This window comes from Neolamprologus multifasciatus, chromosome 18 (assembly GCF_963576455.1).
Source record: "Neolamprologus multifasciatus chromosome 18, fNeoMul1.2, whole genome shotgun sequence".
NCBI lineage: Eukaryota > Metazoa > Chordata > Actinopteri > Cichliformes > Cichlidae > Neolamprologus > Neolamprologus multifasciatus.
In genome coordinates, this window is record NC_140456.1 from 24,079,370 (window position 1) to 24,099,861 (window position 20,492).

The 20,492-nt window shown below is 39.7% G+C and overlaps 1 protein-coding gene across 4 annotated transcripts in view; it reads left to right on the forward strand.

Moving 5' to 3' along the window:
* The first annotated feature begins 9,036 nt into the window (after positions 1-9,036).
* ano8a (anoctamin 8a) overlaps positions 9,037-20,492 on the forward strand; it is a 21,875-nt gene continuing 10,419 nt past the window's right edge. Inside the window, exons 1-7 of one of the 4 annotated variants that reach the window (XM_085140230.1) lie at positions 9,037-9,747; positions 12,219-12,329; positions 15,271-15,403; positions 17,794-17,932; positions 18,042-18,138; positions 18,436-18,552; positions 18,714-18,841. In XM_085140230.1, coding sequence (XP_084996356.1) covers positions 9,549-9,747; positions 12,219-12,329; positions 15,271-15,403; positions 17,794-17,932; positions 18,042-18,138; positions 18,436-18,552; positions 18,714-18,841 — 924 coding nt within the window. In that variant the 5' untranslated portion in view covers positions 9,037-9,548. Of the gene's footprint in view, positions 10,244-12,218; positions 12,330-15,270; positions 15,404-17,793; positions 17,933-18,041; positions 18,139-18,435; positions 18,553-18,713; positions 18,842-20,492 lie in introns of all 4 variants that reach the window. The other 3 variants (XM_085140228.1, XM_085140229.1, XM_085140231.1) reach the window with 3 other exon arrangements.

The window sequence follows — 20,492 nt, forward strand, 5'->3', positions numbered from 1 at the left end:
ACTTTCTATAATTTCTCATCCAGTTCAGGCTTGTCATAGGGCAAGAGGTGGGGCAGACTCTGAACAGACTACGAGGCTACAGGCGTAGTTTGAACTTTCCCACCTTACATTCTTTACATTTAATTTATGCTTGAACAACTCCTTGAAGGTTATTGTATTTATATTATTCCTTCTAACAGAGCTAAAAACAAAGCATTATAAATATGTCAACATGTAATAAAGTGAACTTCATCACAGAACAATAGGACATATGAGATATACTTACATTTGAGCAATGCATGTCTCTTTTTTTTTTCAAGCTTTCTGTCACTTTGCCAAAACTGGACACAGTTTGAAATAAAGTGTAAGCAGCCTATCCATCCTGTTTTTGTTTTTATTTGTTCAGGTTTTTAAAAATCTTTTAAAGCCTGAAACATGACATAATTGCCAGGAAAGGTTTAGTGAACCATCTGACCATTTGTTTAAAAAAATTATTAAATTTAATGCTACATAAATGCTACATCTGGCATTTTTTAATTGCTTGTCTCAAAAAGTCACAAAAGACATGCATCAGACACGATACACTGGGTGTTTAAGCAGGTCATTATTAAGGCCAGATGTACGTCTGGGTAAAAGCTAATCCAGCACATGGTCAGGTTAAGACTAGATAACATTCACACACTCAGTGCTGGCTGTTGACTGGGGATCTTGACCCTAGGAACTCTGGTCATTACTTACAAAAATATGAGGCATTTGTGGCACAGTCTGAAGGACCACCTCCCTCTACTTCCTAAAAGGCAGGAAATTGTAGGGGTGGTTATGATTACGACCTCCTTCCTCACCTGGGGCTTCAGGACTGTGACTCTTTTGTCTGTGCATGCTAATGTCCCCTTTTTTACTGTGACTTCTAATTGCATTTCCTGTCTGTTGGGCTGTAGCTGCCGTCACACGGCTGCCCAGGATGGAAAAGACATCATGGAGCAAAACCCCTTTTTTTGTCCATCAACACTGCAGAGTCTAGAGGGGATTATGAGGCTTTTTCTTTTTTTTTTTACATCCTTCAGAGCAACCCTGACCTTCACCTTGACTTCTTTCAGCAGAAATGTTATTGGAAGAAAGGCGAAGATTTTTTTGTTGTTAAAGACAACAGTTTGCTTTCATATAATCTTTGTTTTAACAGCTAGACCTTTATGTTTTTTGAAGAAACATGAAGTTCAAATGGTAACGTCAATATAATAAAATGTTCCACCCACAACTTTTCTTTATTTTACTGCCCCAACACGAAGAGCACAATAATACCTTACATTAAACTTTATATAGTAAATTATGTACAGACGTGTCTGTGTGTGTCTCTTAATTTAATGAAAGTACTAAGGCTGTCAGATTGTAAGTTCTGTATTTTTGTTTAATGTCATAGGCCTGTCATAATATCTGTAGTCTTCTACTAATTGGCAGGTTGATGGTTTGATCCCTTGTTTCTTCAGTCTGCATCCAAAACTATCCTTGGGCAAGATACTAAACCCCGCGTTTCTCTGTGATGTTAGATACAAAGCGCTAAGGCATAGAAAGAAGAGTTTGTATCAACAGATGAATGTTTTTTTTATTTACTGGCTTTTGTTATCCAGTTGAAAAGCTCATGGTCAGGTTCAGCTTGAATTGCTGGACAGATGGAATTTCATTATGACTGATATCACTGAACTCACTGCTGAATCAATCGTTACCAAATGTTTGAAGCAAAACCGTAGCAGTTTCACTACTCTACATCCCAGCTGGAATGATTGATTTCTCTGTCGAGTGCATATCAATTTAAACACATGTACAGTAGTTTTGCTCTAATGTTCCTTATGAACACCCTGGAAGTCAAATTTGTGCAGTTATTCACAGGCAGACTTTGACACTTTGTACTTTAAGAACAACACTTACCTCAAGATCCTGTGATGACATCTCCTTTTTTCCATCAAACAGTCTTATAATAACTATTAGTTTCCAAAATCTATTTGGTTTAATGAATTGCACTGAAACTAAAATTAAAACATTGCAAGTTGCAGTCTGAATTGTCCTAAAAGTGAATGGCAGCAAATCACTTATGGCCCAAGGTAGAAGCTAACATCAATTTGCAAAAATGCTCAACATGGAAAAGCTAAACATTTTGTAGCTGAGACTAATGAAAAAAACATTTATCCTGCATTTGATTGGCTAATGAATCAAAGTGAAATGTAGACTTGATGATAATAAAATAACACTATATCAATGTGTAGTGAAAAAGTGAAGCAGTTTGTTGACTCTCTTGTTGAGAGGCAAAATAACTCAACAGAAATTGCTGCATAGCAGAAACATTTAATGTTGTCGGCTAGTGTATCTGCAATATGTAACAAAGGGAAGCCGTACAAACAAGAAACAAAAAGCAGGCCCACTCAAACCTGTTTACAAGAGGGTGCTGTTGATCTAATCAATTATCCCTCACATGCTGAGAACTCTATTCTACAGCAGGGAATATAGTGAAGGTTATTGATCATCCAGTCTGCTAAGGGTAACAGTAGGTGCTGTATACATTAATTCAATTCAATTCAATTCAATTTTATTTATATAGCGCCAAATCACAACAAATGTCGCCTCAAGGCGCTTCATAGATACAGAGAAAAGCCCAACAATCATATGACCCCCTATGAGCAAGCACTTTGGCGACAGTGGGAAGGAAAAACTCCTTTTAACAGGAAGAAACCTCCGGCAGAACCAGGCTCAGGGAGGGGCGGCCATCTGCTGCGACCGGTTGGGTGAGAGAAGGAAGACAGGATAAAGACATGCTGTGGAAGAGAGACAGAGATTAATAACAGATACGATTCAATACAGAGAGGTCTGTTAATACATAGTGAGTGAGAAAGGTGACTGGAAAGGAAAAACTCAATGCATCATGGGAATCCCCCGGCAGCCTACATCTATTGCAGCATAACTAAGGGAGGATTCAGGGTCACCTGGTCCAGCCCTAACTATATGCTTTAGCAAAAAGGAAGGTTTTAAGCCTAATCTTAAAAGTAGAGATAGTGTCTGTCTCCTGAATCCAAACTGGAAGCTGGTTCCACAGAAGAGGGGCCTGAAAACTGAAGGCTCTCCCTCCCATTCTACTTTTAAATACTCTAGGAACAACAAGTAGGCCTGCAGAGCGGGAGCGAAGTGCTCTAATAGGGTGATATGGTACTACAAGGTCATTAAGATAAGATGGGGCCTGATTATTTAAGACCTTGTATGTGAGGAGCAGGATTTTGAATTCAATTCTGGATTTAACAGGAAGCCAATGAAGGGAAGCCAAAACAGGAGAAATATGCTCTCTCCTTCTAGTCCCTGTCAGTACTCTTGCTGCAGCATTTTGGATTAACTGAAGGCTTTTCAGTGAGTTTTTTGGACATCCTGATAATAATGAATTGCAGTAGTCTAGCCTGGAAGTAATAAATGCATGAACTAGTTTTTCAGCATCACTCTGAGACAGGATATTTCTAATTTTAGAGATGTTGCGCAAATGGAAGAACGCAGTCTTACATATTTGTTTAATATGTGCGTTGAAGGACATATCCTGGTCAAAAATGACTCCAAGGTTCCTCACAGTGTTACTGGAGGCCAAGGTAATGCCATCCAGAGTAAGAATCTGGTTAGATACCATATTTCTAAGCTTTTCAGCGCCGAGTACAATGACCTCAGTTTTATCTGAGTTAAGAAGCAGAAAGTTAGTGGCCATCCAAGTCTTTATGTCTTTAAGACATTCCTGCAGTTTAACTAATTGGTGTGTGTTATCTGGCTTCATGGACAGATAGAGCTGGGTGTCATCTGCATAGCAGTGAAAATGTATGCTATGTCTTCTAATGATGCTGCCTAGGGGAAGCATGTATAATGTAAACAGAATTGGTCCTAGCACCGAACCCTGTGGAACTCCATAATTAACCTCAGTGTGTGAAGAGGACTCTCCATTTACATGCACAAATTGGAGTCTATTAGATAGATATGATACAAACCACTGCAGTGCAATACCTGTAATACCTACAGCATGTTCTAATCGCTCTAATAGAATATTATGGTCAACAGTATCGAATGCTGCACTAAGGTCAAGAAGGACAAGCACAGAGATGAGTCCACTGTCAGAGGCCATAAGAAGATCATTTGTAACCTTCAATAAAGCTGTTTCTGTGCTGTGATGAACTCTGAAACCTGACTGAAACTCTTCAAATAAACCATTCCTCTGCAGATGATCTGTTAGCTGTTTGACAACTACTCTTTCAAGGATTTTTGATATGAAAGGAAGGTTGGAGATTGGCCTATAATTAGCTAAGACTGCTGGGTCTAGAGATGGCTTTTTGAGTAAAGGTTTAACTGCAGCCACCTTGAAGGCCTGTGGTACATAGCCGATTATTAGAGATAGGTTGATCATATATAAGATCGAAGAATTAATCAATGGCAGGACTTCTTTGAGCAGTTTATTACACACCTTAGAAAGGACATCACTCATTACACAAAGCTCTTGAAGTTATCATATCTGTTTAGTTTGAGCAAAGCAGAAAATAATTAAGAACAAATGGTGAACGCTGTGAAAAATACTCTCTTTCAGATGTCACTGACAATATCTTAAATTCATATGGGTACTTTTCAAAGGTCATGTGACTCCTGGAGTTCCCCATTTAAATCATAAAAAGTTATGACAGAGGTCTAGTGCTACAACCCGGTGCAACACGCTGATAACAAAATTGGTCTGATAAGAAACTCTGCATCTCAGTCCGTGACAATGACAGCCCCTTCCTTACTTTTGCTTAATGATACAAAGGTTTGTGCTTTTGTTTATCTCAGTGTGTCATAGACCTGTAGTGTCTTTCTTTCAATGCAATAAAAGGGTTACAGGTTCACATATTAGCTTTGCAGCAGAACCATCCTTCATGACGCTAACCTGTGTACTGCTTCCATCTAGTGTCTATGCCAGTGTATTGCTATACTACAGGGTGGGCCATTTATATGGATACACCGTAATAACATGGGAATGGTTGGTGATATTAAAGTCCTGTTTGTGGCACATTAGTATATGTGAGGGGGCAAACTCCTCAAGATGGGTGGTGACCATGGTGGACAATAAGAAGTCGGCCATCTTGGATACAACTTTTGTTTTTTCAATAGGAAGAGGGCCATGTGACACATCAAACCTATTGGTAATGTCACAAGAAAAACAATGGTGTGCTTGGTTTCAACGTAACTTTATTCTTTCATGAGTTATTTACAAGTTTCTCTTTGTTCAGGTGAACACGTGAAGAGCGGATCGAAATTGTGTTGATATCTGGTGAACGCAGTAACCGGGTCATTGCAGCAGATTTCAATGCAAGACACCCTATGAGAGCACCCATCTCCCATGCTACAGTTAGCAAACTGCTTGCTAAATTTCGTGAAACTGGTTCAGTGTTGGATTTGCCAAAATGTGGACGCAAGAAAACTGTCACTAATAAAGACAAATAACTCATGAAAGAATAAAGTTACGTTGAAACCAAGCACACCATTGTTTTTCTTGTGACATTACCAATAGGTTTGATGTGTCACATGGCCCTCTTCCTGTTGAAAAAACAAAAGTTGTATCCAAGATGGCCGACTTCTAAATGGCCACCATGGTCACCACCCATCTTGAGGAGTTTGCCCCCTCACATATACTAATGTGCCACAAACAGGACTTTAATATCACCAACCATTCCCATGTTATTACGGTGTATCCATATAAATGGTCCACCCTGTAGAACACAAGGGTGTCATGAATGCCCGTTTATCTTTCTTTTGATTGTTTCATTTTTACCTGCCTGGAGGGTACACCAATTTACAAAGCAGGAAGTTAATGCAATTTATAAAACCCGAGGTTTGGTTTATTTTTTACCAAGTAGTAGCCTATACTGGCATACAAAGTCAAGAACAGAAAGATAATCAACAGTACTCCATTTTATCTCTAACTTCAACTTACTTTGTCAGCGCTCAGCCATGCTTACCTTTCACTGCTGCTCACGTTGCACAGCACGCTGAGAGGCAGACACAAGATCTCTTTCTGAGCTGAGGGACAATTTGTCAGGTCCATGTGCTGACATGACAGTGAGAACTGTGGTAGGCAAACAGCTGTGCCTTTGTGTGACAAGAAAAGTAGAAGGTGTAAATGAATAATAGATTCAAATAGCTCTAATTATTGTATCGCTCTCCGGCTGAATGCTTAATTTTACACTGCTCGTGAAAAACGATGCACACAATGCCATATGCTATTATTAAAACCTTAATTATGATATTATTAATGCTTCATATTGTTTTTCTTCATAAAAAAAATAAGAACATTTACTGGGCTTGTTGATTGACTCACCATAAAGTTATGCCTTTATTTTATGCTATGCTTTATGCAGGCTCAAAGCGTGCCAGGAAAATATCCCCCATGCATTTACACCACCAGCTTCCTGATCCATGCTTTTGTGGTGTTTATGTTAAATTCGGACCAAACCTTCAGGGGCACATATGCATGACTCTTTGTGGGCCCTCTTCCATTCTCGCTCCATATCTTACATCATTTATTTCATTTTATTTCAACAAATAATTTAGTTCATAACTGTACACAATAATCTGTACTGTATTCATGAGCTGCCTTTAAAAACACATAAGACCAAAAGTCTGTTTAGTCTGAAATATCCCCACATTTCTACAATTATATTATGTTTCAATGAGTTTTGCTTGGAGTATCCAGCTTAGGGGTGTATTATTTTCTTCATTTATATTTCAGTATTTATTATTCTCTTGGCATAAAAAAGCTTAAAGTGCAATCTTAGCTTTCTAACATGCTCTGTCCTCTCCTCATTCTTCCAATCACCCCAGGGTAACCTTCATTTTGCTCTCTCTTTTCACTTCCATCATCTTTTATCGCATTCGGGACTGATTGCAGCCCCTTAACCTTACAGCATCATGCTGCTTTCAACCTGTTTGGCACTAAGGCACATCAGAGGTCAAACCAGACCATCAAGGCAAACCAGAATAATTATAAATGTACTTGTCTTGATCATTGTGTGTAAAAAGTGTAAATAAGTATCCATATTTACTTGTTTCCATGAAACGCTAATGACAGTATTGTACAGGTCTAACAGCAGTGTGTTAGTTTGAAATTAGGTCAAAGTAGGTTTACGATATGTGCGATGATGTAACAGCTGCCATCTGTTAGTGTTCCTTTGATGCTATCAAACATAAAAGTTATGCAGCAGTTTTTTGGTCTTGACTGGATGATTTAGCAGAACATGAAACTGTGAGCATCTACGTGGATATGTTGGTGCTTCATAAGAACTAACCAAAGGTAAATAAATGCGTCCATCGCCATATAAGTGACTACTTACATACTTTTTTTTAATATTAATTAAGGAGCATTGCATTATTTTAAAATACTATTTCATCAGCCTTAAACACTTCCTTAAAAATGCCTTGTTTACATCACGGCCTCACTGGTCCAACATAAGCTGAAGCTGAAGCTGCTATTGATAGAAAAGACTAGAATAACTTTAAACTGCTGCTACATGTGCTCACCTAGTATCACATAATCTAGAGAGGGACCTGCTGCTGCTTCAGTCTCTGGCTGTTTCTGAAATGAATATTCATGTGTTAATGAGTTAAGTCGTGCTGGCTAACTCTGATAGAACCACTGGCTCACTGCCTTTAACAAATGCTCTTAGCTAAACCATTCTTAACCTGTTAGTTGTGCTCTGCTCACCTTTATTTTGAAAGAAATCTGTTAATGGCTCATTTCCCTCACTTTGCTTTCTTTCCCTCTCCTTTCTTTTTTTTGTTTTTTGACACGCCAAATTTGATTCCTTGGTTAGAGAGATGACTTTAGGTATGCATTATCAGTCAACTGTAAAGTCGAGTCCAAGTGTGGGGTGAATGAAATGATTTTGTGTCAGTAGATTTATTCAAGTACTGCAAACAAAAACAAATGTTTCATTCCTGTAGTTGGGGCTCTGGGGAATCTGTCCAACTTCTTCCTCTGCTACAACATCCATGCTACCATCCGAATGTCACAGACTCATCAGCCTTGCCAGCGTTTGTCCAATTCTCTAGTTTTGGTGAACGTGTGCCAACTGTAGCTTCAGTTTCCTGTTGTTAACTGACAGGAATGACACATGGTGTGGTCTTTTGCTGCTGTAGCCCATCTGCTGCAAGGTTCAATTTGCTGTGTTTTGAGAGATTCAAAGTCTCTTAAATCACATTTTTTCCTGATTCTAATACTCAGAAATGTGTCACCAGAGGGTGGTCAGAAAATACCAACATGCACATTTATTTATGTTGTTCTGAGCAGCAGAAAGTTCACAGAAGCAGTGGACCTGTGAGCTCATGAGAAATAAATGTGAATTTTGTTTTCTTCCTTCTTCAGTTTTATTAAAAATGTATTTGAGAATTGACTTTGTGCTCACTTAAATGTATGCAATGATGTCTTGGGAAATATTCATGTGCACTTCTATCGAACATGGAAATGGTTAGTGTGGCTTGACCTAATTAAAATGTGACAGCATTTTTTTTTTTTTTGGTTTTGTTTGTCTTGTTTTGTACATGAACAAACATTTAAAACTCAACGTCATTATGACCAAATACATGACCCTTCCTAAAACCAACTTGTTAGTTGTGTCTAACCATAGCCGCATTTGCTCGCTATATTTTTAGTTGAGTGAGCAAATTTGGAATATGTAACTAGGCCAGCAAGTCACACACACACAAAAATACAGTGAAACAAAAAGGCTTCCATATGCAGTCCAGAGCCACATTTTATAGATGCCAAAATAATGAGATATGACTCAGGGATTATTAAAAACATGACCATGTCAGAGTGTCAGGTTTCTTAATTTACTGCTGTGTAATAAGCAAACTACTGAGTGTCACGTGCATACAGACTTGTATAGAAGCTGCTGTCACCACTAGACCCCTGGTAAGCCATGGTAACCACTTCCTTGGCTGCATTCTCCTGCTTGCAACCTCGGAAGATGATTTAAAAAGCAAACTAGTCTGAATTTATTTTTTTTAATTCACAAAAGACTCCGATGATATCCAGGGCAGAAAGAAGATTGATTTAAAAACCATTGGTTGCAAGTTTACAATCAAAAGCATATTAGTTACAGATACAGGCCATGAAGTCCTGGTGATAACAGGCTATTAATCTTGAGCACTGACTTAATTTAATATGTGAGAACTTCCAATCCTGAAGGGACTCAATACAATTCTGTTGGCTTTGTAGATTTTCAATAAATATATTTTTTCCAAAAAAAACCAAAACATAAAGTGCACCTTCATACCACCACTAGACCTGCAGTCTGCTAGGTGTTCCCCTAAAACTCTGTCGTCACACAGTCACGACTGGTGTGCGTAACGTGTACATGCCATGATCATGTTCCTCCTCCTTTTCCTCCTCCTCCTCCTCCTCCTCATCTTTCACATACATTAGGGTTTCCCTTTGCACGCAACAGCCATGAAATAAACGAAAAATTCAGAGTCCTCCGTGCGGTGCGGTCTTCCAGCCAATTCACCAACTGGAGTATTTGTGCACCACCATGCAAGCGGCGGGCACCGCGGCAGCTGATGCCGATGCTACTGTAAACAGTGGCAGCAGCAGCAGCGCCGCAGACATAAGCGACAGAGACGGGGCAGGGGAGAGGATGGAGAGGACGGTGCCAAGCGAACAGCAGCAGGACAGGACCAACAACCAGCAGCAGCATCAACAGACGTCCTCAACCCCGTCTGGAGTGTTGAGTGAGTATCGCAGAGACAGATTGAGGGGGTGGGGAGAGGGGTGAACGGCGAAATGTGTGTGTGGACTCGCTTTCTCTGTGGTCACAGAAAGCGAGTGTTTGTGTGCCTTTACCCCCCCCCCCCAAAAAAAAAAAAAAAAAGAGTGAGAGAATGGGGATAATGCACAAACGATATGGTGCAGTCACTAATGCTGAACAGACTTTACTGAATGACTCACTGGGGAGACTGGAGGGATCCGTCTGTGGCTGGGTTGAGGTTTCCGTGTCCTTTAATTTCGCCGCTGCACGGTGCGCATTCCGATTCAGGCAGGCCCGGGAAGAGTCCGAGGCAGGCTTTCTGGTCCACAGGTGCATGAAGGGCTGATATGCAACGGAGGTGTGTGTCCCGGCGGGCTGTCGGACACTGTGCGCTATACTCCGAAGACACTAAATAATGCGCTGCGAGCTCAGATGTCAGCTGTGACTTTACACGGAGAAATAGCATGCTACAGTAGTGAGTAAGCAAGAGATGGATGGATGATGGCTGGATGGATGGATTATGAAGATTATAAAAAGCAGTGGGAATTATATGCGCTGTCACCTTTTACTCCACACTTCTGTGACACTTCATGGGGGTTTGCTCCGTGGTGGCATGTTTCAGGACGCATAGATACCTTGCCTTTATTAAAGACTCGGGTCTGGGCCTCTTACTGTATAACCCTTACAGTCCTGGCCTGAACAGTGTCACGATAGCTACTGCTTTCATTTACCATCTGACTTCAAGCCAGCCAGCGTAAACCACACTGGGGGGAAATTTGGTGTCACATAATATATATACATACATAAAAAAGAACTTTAAACTTTCAAAGGTTTGGAAAGATATCCTACCATTTCCCATTGCTCTGTCAGTCTGGAAGCTACAGCAGATGATCAAAGCTTCCGTCTTTCTGGTTTGTGTGTAGCCTGTTTGTTGAAGACTTTGCACTTCATGGATGCTTGCCTGCTGTTTGACCATTGCATGCTGGGAAACCACCCCATCCCAACTTGACTTGGCAACAGAGTATGTAAACAATATTTAGGCTTACTCCTGAATAAATATTTAAATTAGTAGTAAAATCAAACGGGAAAAAAACATGTTGAGAAGTAACTCTCTAAAAGCATTCTTGAGCTATAACTTGCTGTCTGATGAATCCCAACAAAAATATGACACGGAGTAAACTTAGATACAGTCTCATATTTGATCTAATATTTATTATTTACTGTTAGACTTGTTTTTTAGAGTCCCATTGCGCTTGATAAATATCATCATTCTCATTCGTTATGTGAAACCTCTCACTATCAGTAAACTAGATGTTAAAATCACAATTAATGATCAGAAAAGCAAAACAAACTGCAAAACCTGGACTGATTTTAAAATGCAGCTGTGAAAAATAACATGATATTAATATGATAAATATTTCTCATGGTGTGCACCTGCTCCATTGCATTCTTATATTAGATAAGCTCATCATTTAAAGATAATTTGACCCTAATTTGATAAATTGCTTCTGCCCGGGAGAGAAATTTGCATGTCAGACACACGTTCAAGTAGAGGATTCTTCATGGCTTTAATGAGCGTTTCTGTCATGGGGAACCAGCGAGAACATCGGTGTGCAGTACTCTGAAACACACAGAGCATGGAGTAGAACCAGCCAGTGTCTGTAGCTTGGCTTGGATCGCATCATTATGTCATACAAAATGTCAGATCTTTATAAATTTATTCATCGCATTTCTGGTTAGGTGTGATTGATGTTGGAGTTTATTAGTTATGTATTGAATGCAGTGACCCACAAAATACTGTAACACAGAAGATGACAGCAGCACCGAAGGCCCTCAGAAAGAGGGCTAATACGTGCTGTAAGTAGGTGATGTGATATTGCAGAATGTGACATCCAGAAGACAGGCACACACTGAAAGAGCGTTACAGTATAATTCAGTGAACTATGAAGCGATTCGCCCATCACCGTGGCTGTCGCTCCTGAGCGTGAGCCACTGAAAACCAACGTGTGAAAGGCAAAGCAATAAAAATGATGACTTCAGACTTCAGTGTGTCGTTATAATGCACAAGTGGGATGACGCTGCTGAGTAGAACCGAGGCCTGTTGGTTTGTCAGCACTTAATTTTTATCTAGAGAGGCTTGAAAAAGTAGCTTGTCAGTGAGTATTTACTCACCGACCAGTTTGCAGATGGTTTGTTTGTTTGCCTCTCAGAACATTTGCTCAGTCACAGCACTGTTAACCTTCACTGGAGATGACTCATTATTTTCTACATTTCAGTCCCTATGTCACCATGACAGAGCAAACAGTTAATAGTGAATGGAAAATGTTGTGATTAAACTGATATCAATGAAAAACTGGTCAGTTGTGGTTAGCGTCTGTCTTTTTTCTCTTTAAACTTTGTTAACCCCAGTTTGACCCAGTCTCATCCTTTCTCTATATTACCTGTCTTTCTTAGATAAACTGTTTGGGAAGCGACTTCTACAGGCCAGGCACTTTATTATGTCACGGAAGTCCTGGTTAAAGATGGTTCCCACAGAGAACTGTGATATACTGATGACATTCCCAGGTACAGTAAGCTCAGACGTGTCCTGTTTGTTTTGTTTGTCCTGTGCTGAAGCCCTTGCTGCAGAGAGAACAGTGTTCATTTAATATCAGTGATGATCAGCCACCCACTTTTTCAGATGATTGTGACTGTCAGATGGGCTCTGGGGACAATTAGAAATCTTCCATTTACTGTGCTTGTATTTACACACCATCCCCTTCTGCAGCGTATTTTAATGTAGCTGTGAATTCGTTGGCCAAACCTTCACATATACAACACAAAAGTCCCATCCTATACTTTATGTTGCATTTTAACATGATACCGTTTGTGTGGGGTCTATGTTAGACTGCTTTTGTAAATAATCTTTGGTGACATGAAATCCTGCAGCATATATGTTCAGTTTACTGCATCTGTCTGGCATTTCTGCTCTTCATTTTCAAGACAGTGTGTCCTGTTTTCGAGGTGCACATTTTACGACCTGAATTCCCAAGAAGGATGCTGTGTAAAAACAGAATACAATTATTTACTGATCTCATAAATACATATTGTACTTACAGTGGAATACGGAAAACATCAAATGTTTAAAGTGAGACATTTGACCAAGACTGCAGGGGGACTCCTAATCCTCCAACCAGTGTAAAATCTTAACCAAATCAAACATGTGGATCATAAAGAATGAGATAACCATATCCGGTCAGGGCCTGGGTTAATAAGGACTGCATCGGGTGCCGTTGGCCAACAGGGTGCTCGAGGAATCTGTGCTATTGCTGTTGAAAGATAAAGAAAGAGGAAAGGGGAAGGCATGTTTGAAGGCAAGGAGAGAGAAGGAAAGGCAGGGGAAAGTGGCAAATCTAGGGACTATTACTGGTAAAGAAAGAGAGCTGGCTGATATGATGGAGAGAAGGAAACAAAATATATTATGTGTGCAGGAGACCAGGTAGAATGGAACATTGTAGGTGGATTCAAGCTGTTTTACCAAGCTGTAAGTAGGAAGAGAAATGAAGTAGGGGTAATCTTGTTGGAAGAGTGTGTGAATCGTGTTACTGAGATGAAGAGATTTTCAAAGTGCCCAAAAGGTTAGATGTGAATAAAAAAAGAAAGAGGAACTCTGGAGTAAGTTGGATGACGTGGCAGAGAGTGTCTGAAGGGGGAAGAGGATGGTGATTGGAGCAGACGTCAATGGACATTTGCGTGACAGAAACAGAGGTGTTAAGTGGGTATGGTGTTAAGGAGAGAAACGCAGAAGGACAGATGGTGGTGGATTTTTGCCAAAACTATAGAAATGGCTTTGGTAGGGAGGTAAGAGGGAGGACCACGGCATGACATATAAGATTGGAGGAAGGTGCACATAGGTGGATGACATCTTGTGCAGAATATGCAGTCTTAAAGAGATAGGAGGCAGTAAGGTGGTGTCAGGAATGTAGTTATAGGGAACATCAGATGTCTGTAGGATGAGTGGAGGCAGATATAAGGATTAAATAATGCAACAGTCAAAGGACAAGAAAGGTGAAGAAAAGAGTCCAGGCAGGGTGGAGTGGAGGGACACGGTTGTCAAGGGTGAACTCTGACAGAAGGATGGCACCAAGAGTGAAAGGGATGGTAGTGAGACCTGCTATGATGTATGATTTGAAAATGGTGGCAGGAATTTGACAAAATTCTCTCCCAAATTTCCAGTAACTGCTCTCCTCAGTCACCAGATTTTTACAGGCTGCTGTTAAAAGAAGAGGGGATGTTACATGGTGATTTACATGACCCTGTCCCAACCTTTTTATGAGACATGTAATCATTATAAAATGGTACACTTTCTCAGCTTAAGTATTTAATATGTTTTTGAAATGTCTTCTTGTCAACAAAATGTGTTTATGCAATTTTATTATCCTCATTATTAAGAACTGAGGTTATATATATATAACCTCAGTTCTTATATATTTAATGTCTTATATGTATAATGTAAAATGAATTTCATTTAACTTAATTAGACAAAAGGGATGGTTGAGACTGTTAAGATGTTTTGTGGTAAAACAGGAATTGAAATGTAAACTCATCGACATTGGATCTTACGATTACTGTGAAGATTTTTTATGTTTAAGAAAACAAATCTGAAAAATGCGCGTCTGTCTTTTATGACCACTCTGAAAAACCTTTTCAGTGCACACACTTCCTTTTGAGCCAACCTTCAGCAGAAACGTCAGCTGCTTTGATTGTTTAGAGTTCAACTGTTTCCACCTATTTACACTTTGATGTTTTAAGTGCACACATGACGCACAGAATTGCACCTTAACTGTCTTATCTTGCATACCTGCAGTTTTTAATCTAGGCAGGCACGCTTGAATTTTAACCAGAAAATGTAGTCTTATCGAGTCAGCTGAAGCAGTTTTTATCAACCACAAATGGCTCAGTATGAGTTTATTCTAAGCAATCAAAGACAGCAGCTGTTACAAAATTGTAACCCAACAATGTGCAACAGTCATAGCTGAATCTGATAGAAAGAAACGCACACGGCACATGTTTATATATAAATTGCACCTGTTTTAAAGCGTTTCCACGTTAGATGAACTTAACGTTGTAAATGCTTTTAAGTGTGATGTTTAGTGTTAGTAAGGTCTATAACAGTTTCATTACTGGTTCAAATTTTTCATAGTCAGCTGAAAAAGATTGATTGGTTACAGTCCATCCTCAATAGCTTTTAAAAAATCTTTGTGGTAAATGGAGACAAGTATTTAACTGGAAAGGCCTGTTACTGCCACCTCCACCTCCCACCTACCTCCCTGCTTCATGACACTTCAGTCAGAGCTGTGAAAAACTGGCTTTGGTTCAGCCTCCTTACACAGCATCAAACATGTAATTTCCTTATAATTTTGATAAACGAGACTCTAAACCTGCCAAGTTAATTTAGACTGTAATAAAACTACATGTAAATGACATTAATGCGATTGATAAAAAATGTCAACATTTTTCCCTTCAGACACAATAGATGACCACACTCTGCTGTGGCTCCTTAATCAGATTCGGGTTGGAATCCCACAAGTCAGCATCCAGGTTCGACAGCATAAACACACCCAGGCAAACGCCTTCTTCATCACAACAACGTTTGAGAAGTAGGTAACTCAAACTCTGTCTGTGTGTGTTACACCATTTTGACATTTTATACCATTATTGATTTACACCTGCTTCATCTTAGCCACAAACAAATACCCGGACTTAGTGTTGGGTCGTGGCAAATAAATGTGTTTTGGTATGAAAGAACTGTGTGTTTACAGCTCAGTTAGGTGCAGTTAGATACAAAAATGTGAAGTATTAATTTTACATACATGATTAGATGGTTTTGGCATATACAGTTAGGCCCAAATGTTTGTAGACAGTTATTTTTGTTTTTCCGTTACGTGATCTTGTGTGCACCGTCACAGTGGATTTTAAGATTAAAGCCCAGAGTTTCAGCTTTAATTAAAGAGTTTTTAAAAAATTATTATTATTTTTTTAAACTAACATAATTTTAAATATGAGGACTGTTTTTAATATTTGAAAATCCTTTGTAGTCAATGACTGCCTCAGGTCTTGAACTCATGGACATCACCAAATGCTTTGAATGCTGTGTTTGCACTTTGTCCCACATAGCAAAATTGGTATGGTCCGAATCTGGCCCACACAATGTGCATGGCCCACATACCGCAAAGAATGACGGCCCTTTGGTGGCCAGGATCTGGTTTGCCAAACGTGGCCCACACATGGGCCAGCACAAGGCCAGTTGCAAACACACTGCTGGCCCTGTGCTGGCCCAGAACAGTTTCAGCTCTGGCCCCAGATGTCAGCCTAATGTGTACCTTAATTAAGCCATGTAATAAGAACATGTGCATAATAGTGCAAAAGTAACATGACAACACTCTGTTCAGACAGTGAATGGACTGATTCTTATATAGCATTTTTCAGCTCCCCCAGATTACTTAAAGTGCTTTATACAACATGCCACATTCACTCAACCACACACTTTCGCTTAACTGAGCGCTTCCTAACTACATTCATACACATTCGCACTCACAACATGCAGACTGGATCAGCCAGGTATCTGGGAGCCCGATATGGGAGCCAGGGCCTGGCCCATATCTGGAAAACATACGTCTTATCATGCCAGATGTCGGCATGATACATTGCCGGCTTAATACCAGATCCGGGCCAGACCTCCTTGCAATGTGGGATAGCTCTGTCTTATCAGTTTGCAGCATTTAATTTGTCTGAGTCAGAGCTGTACACATCACAGTTCATCCTGCTGCTTCTATCAGCAGTCACATCATTGATAAACATGCCAGTCATACATGCCCATGCCATAACACTACCTCCACCATGTTTGACAGATGATGTAGTGTACTTTATTTCATTAACTGTTTCGATTTTTCTTCAGACTTTTCTCTTCCCATCATTCTGATATAAGCTCATCTTGGTTTCATCTCTTCTTTTTCAAGAACCGTGGAGGCTTTTTAGATGTTTTCTGGCAAAGTTTAATCTGATCTTCTAGTTCTTGAGTTTAACTGGTGGTTTTCTCTCATTATTTACACTCCTGAAGATGTCTGTTGATTGGAGATCTTGACAATGATACCTCCTCCAGAGTGTTCTTGACTTGGTCTGAAGTGTTTTTGTTAACTAAGGAAAAAAATTCACAATTCATCCGCTTTAGTTGTCCTCTGTGGTCTTTTTTTTTTTTCGTTAGTGTTGAAGATCTGGCAAGTACATTCATTCTTTTTAACAATGTACCAAGGTGGAGTGGGTGGAGATGAGAATTAGGGGTGATTTGTGAAAGACGGGTGAGACCTGCTATGATTTATGTTTTGGATACAGTGGCATGAACACAAAGACAGGAGGTAGTAGAGTTGAAGATGTTAAGATTTTCATTGGGAGGGACCAGAGTGGAAAAGATTAGAAATTAGTACATTAGAGGAACAGCTCAGGTTTAGTGTTATGGAGACAAAGTTAGAGAAGCAAGGAGATGATTTGGACATGTGCAGAGAAGGTAGTGGATATATTGGAAAAAGACTGTGCCAGCTGCCAGGCAGAGGGAAAAGATGAGGACCACAAACGAGATTCATGGATGGGAAGGAGGACATGCAGTGATTTGGTGTGACAGAGGAGGATGCCTAAGAGAAAGGGAGTCGGAGGCAGATGACCAGCTGTGTTACAAAAGACCAGGTCTTACCCGGCCAAAAAAATTGGTATTTAGTCAATTGTTCCAATAATAATTTTGTGGCTCTGAAAATGGAGTACTAAGTGTAAAATGTCACAGTCAATGAACAAACTCTAAGCAAGAAATGTAATCAGAGTATTAGAGTAAAATTATTTTGAACACATGTGACAAGTCATCCTCCACCTCCACTTGTATTCACTGCAGTTTGATATTCACCAGCCCTTAATGTACCTAAATAATGAAACCTTTTCAGTGCCGCGTCTGTGCAGTGTCAGTTCTCCATCAGGGTTTATGCTGCTGTTCATTCACCCTCAGCTTACTGCGAGGAGCGGAGCAGATGGGCATGCACAAGAACGTTAAACCACAGTTTGGTGGTGGCATGCGGCGCTTTTCCTGTGAGGAGGACAACATCTATGAGAACATTGAGAGCGAGCTCTGCTTTTTTACCTCTCAGGTTAGAAGCCAAACCTTGGGTCATGTTTGAATATCTTAAACAGTATAAACGGATTAAAATGTATGTGTTCTTTTTTTTTTTCCTGCTTCGTGTTCGTGGTTTTGTTCAGGAGCGCCAGAGCATCATTAAGTACTGGCTGGATAACCTGCGAGCCAAGCAGGGGGAGGTGCTTCACAACATTCACTTCCTGGAGGGACAGCCAATCAGTACGCTGGAGTTTTTTTATGAGCACTTTATATTGAGGCATTCCTTAAATACTTCACAAATGCATTTGCTTTTAAATGCAATATTTCATATTTTATCTGAAATACAAATAGATGCCAAGTTCATCATGAACATCTGTTGTTCTAACACAAGAACCCTCACTGAAGACTATCAGGACATCCACTGTTAGAGTTTTACTTGTTTCACTAAGATAAACTTAATGTATTGGTTTTTTTTTTTGCTTGATTACATGAGATTTTAGAATCCATGTTTTTCCAAACTTGATATGTCCTCTTTAGTTCCAGAGCTGATAGCTCGGGGGGTGATCCAGCAAATGTTTCCTCTTCATGAGCAGAGGATACTCAACCAGCTGATGACATCTTGGGTCCAGGCTGTATGTGAGAGGCAGCCCCTCGGTAGGAAGATTTGCAATTTTACTTTGGAGGGCAGTAAACAGAAGGCCTCCATTAGGCCTCCATTAGGCCAATTATAAGGAATATTAAATGACACTGTAAAACATTATGTGATGCCTTCAAATCCTAAAACCCTCAACATTTTCAATTTTTCTACTTTGTAGATGACATCTGTGACTACTTTGGGGTGAAGATTGCCATGTATTTTGCTTGGCTAGGTTTCTACACCAACTCCATGCTTTATCCTGCTGTCATTGGCTTTCTCCTCTGGATGCTAGCAGAGGCTGACCAGGTACTTGGACCATTTTTTTTCTTTCTTGAAAACATTTGTAATTTTTGGACGCAGATTTTTGACAGTAAATTTGACTCTGTACACAACCACAGTGGGTTTCAAATACTCAGAAGTAACTGGACAATTGACTACAGATGAAGCCCGTTCCCTCATTATTTCTTGATTAATTAGGAAAAGATCAAAGCTCTAGAGCTGATTCCAAGTGTTCAGCTTGTATTTGGTATTTCTTCTGTTCTCACTATGAGGTCCAAATAGATGTTGATGCAAATGCAGGTCATCCTTAATTAGAAAAAAAGAGTGTTTGATGAAAAGATTATTTCCAGGAAACACAACTTCACAACATGTAGCCAAGTCAAAAACACCCTTGAGGATGTAGGCGTGTCATTGTCAACAATCGGTAATATACAGAATTTAAACAACTCTACATCAAGTCTACAATCAACAGTTGCCTTCATGTATGGAAGGGTTTGTAAACACTCTGCATTTCCTTGTTCCTCTTGTATTTCCTTGTTGTAACAAGGTGCAAAACACTGGATACACTCAGTAACAAGGAGACCAGATTATGCTTCCCCAGACAACACCTATAACACAAAAGCCTGCACAGTTCTTTGGACAGGTGTAACCAAAATTAACGAGTGAAAAGAAAAGCAATAAGAAGTAGAGAAACAGCTCATGAAGCATGCCACATTATCTATTAAAACATGTCGGCGGCAGTGCCATGGTATGACTGCAGTGTAACCGGTTCACTAGTGTTTGCTGATAGAAGTAATGGGATGAATTGGAAGTGTACAAGGCTATACTCTCTACTCAGCCTCAGACAAATATTACAAAACTGATCAGACATTGCTTTACGGTGCAGGTGGATAATGAAAAATGAAAGTATACGTCAAAGACATTTACAAAGCAAAGAAATCGGATATACTTCACTGGCCGGGTCTGTCATCCAACAGAGCATGCTTTTCAGGTATTAAATACAAAACTGAATGTAGAGACCCACAAACAAGCAGCAACTGAACACAGATCCTGGACAACCTGAAAGGATTTTCAGGATTTAAAAAAAAAAAAAAAAAGAATCTTTACATTTAAAATTATGCCAGTTTGTCCAATTTCCTTTGAAATGGATGCCTGTGTATAAAACCAGCTTTAATTTCAAAGCAGGTCAAGCCAAACCTTTGTAAAAGGCCTTAAATTAAACATGAAAGTCTGCACTTCAGTCACACCTTCACTGATTTTAAATCCACTGTGGTGGTGTACAGGGGCAAAATTACAAATATAAATACAAGTATATTAATAAAAATATTTAATTTTTTCTTTAGCTTGTTGTGGAAAAAATGTATTTGTATAAAGCAAATTCAGAGTATTATGTCATCAAACATATGGCTGTGGACCACTAAATATTCAAATAGATGATAGTTGATCTACACGGAAATAATCGTATTCGTTTCAGCTTATCATTTTCTGGTTTGGCTCTCCTGACACTATAAATACTCTGGCTCAGAGGCTTTTAATTTGAATGTGTGAGATTGAAAAGATAGCAGTCACCGACAGGAAGTAGGCAGCTTTGATTTATGGTCAAGCTGACGTGCTGGCACGGTGAAAGCAGAACAGACAAAAATCCCTCTTCACGATCACACAGTTGCATGAAAGTAAA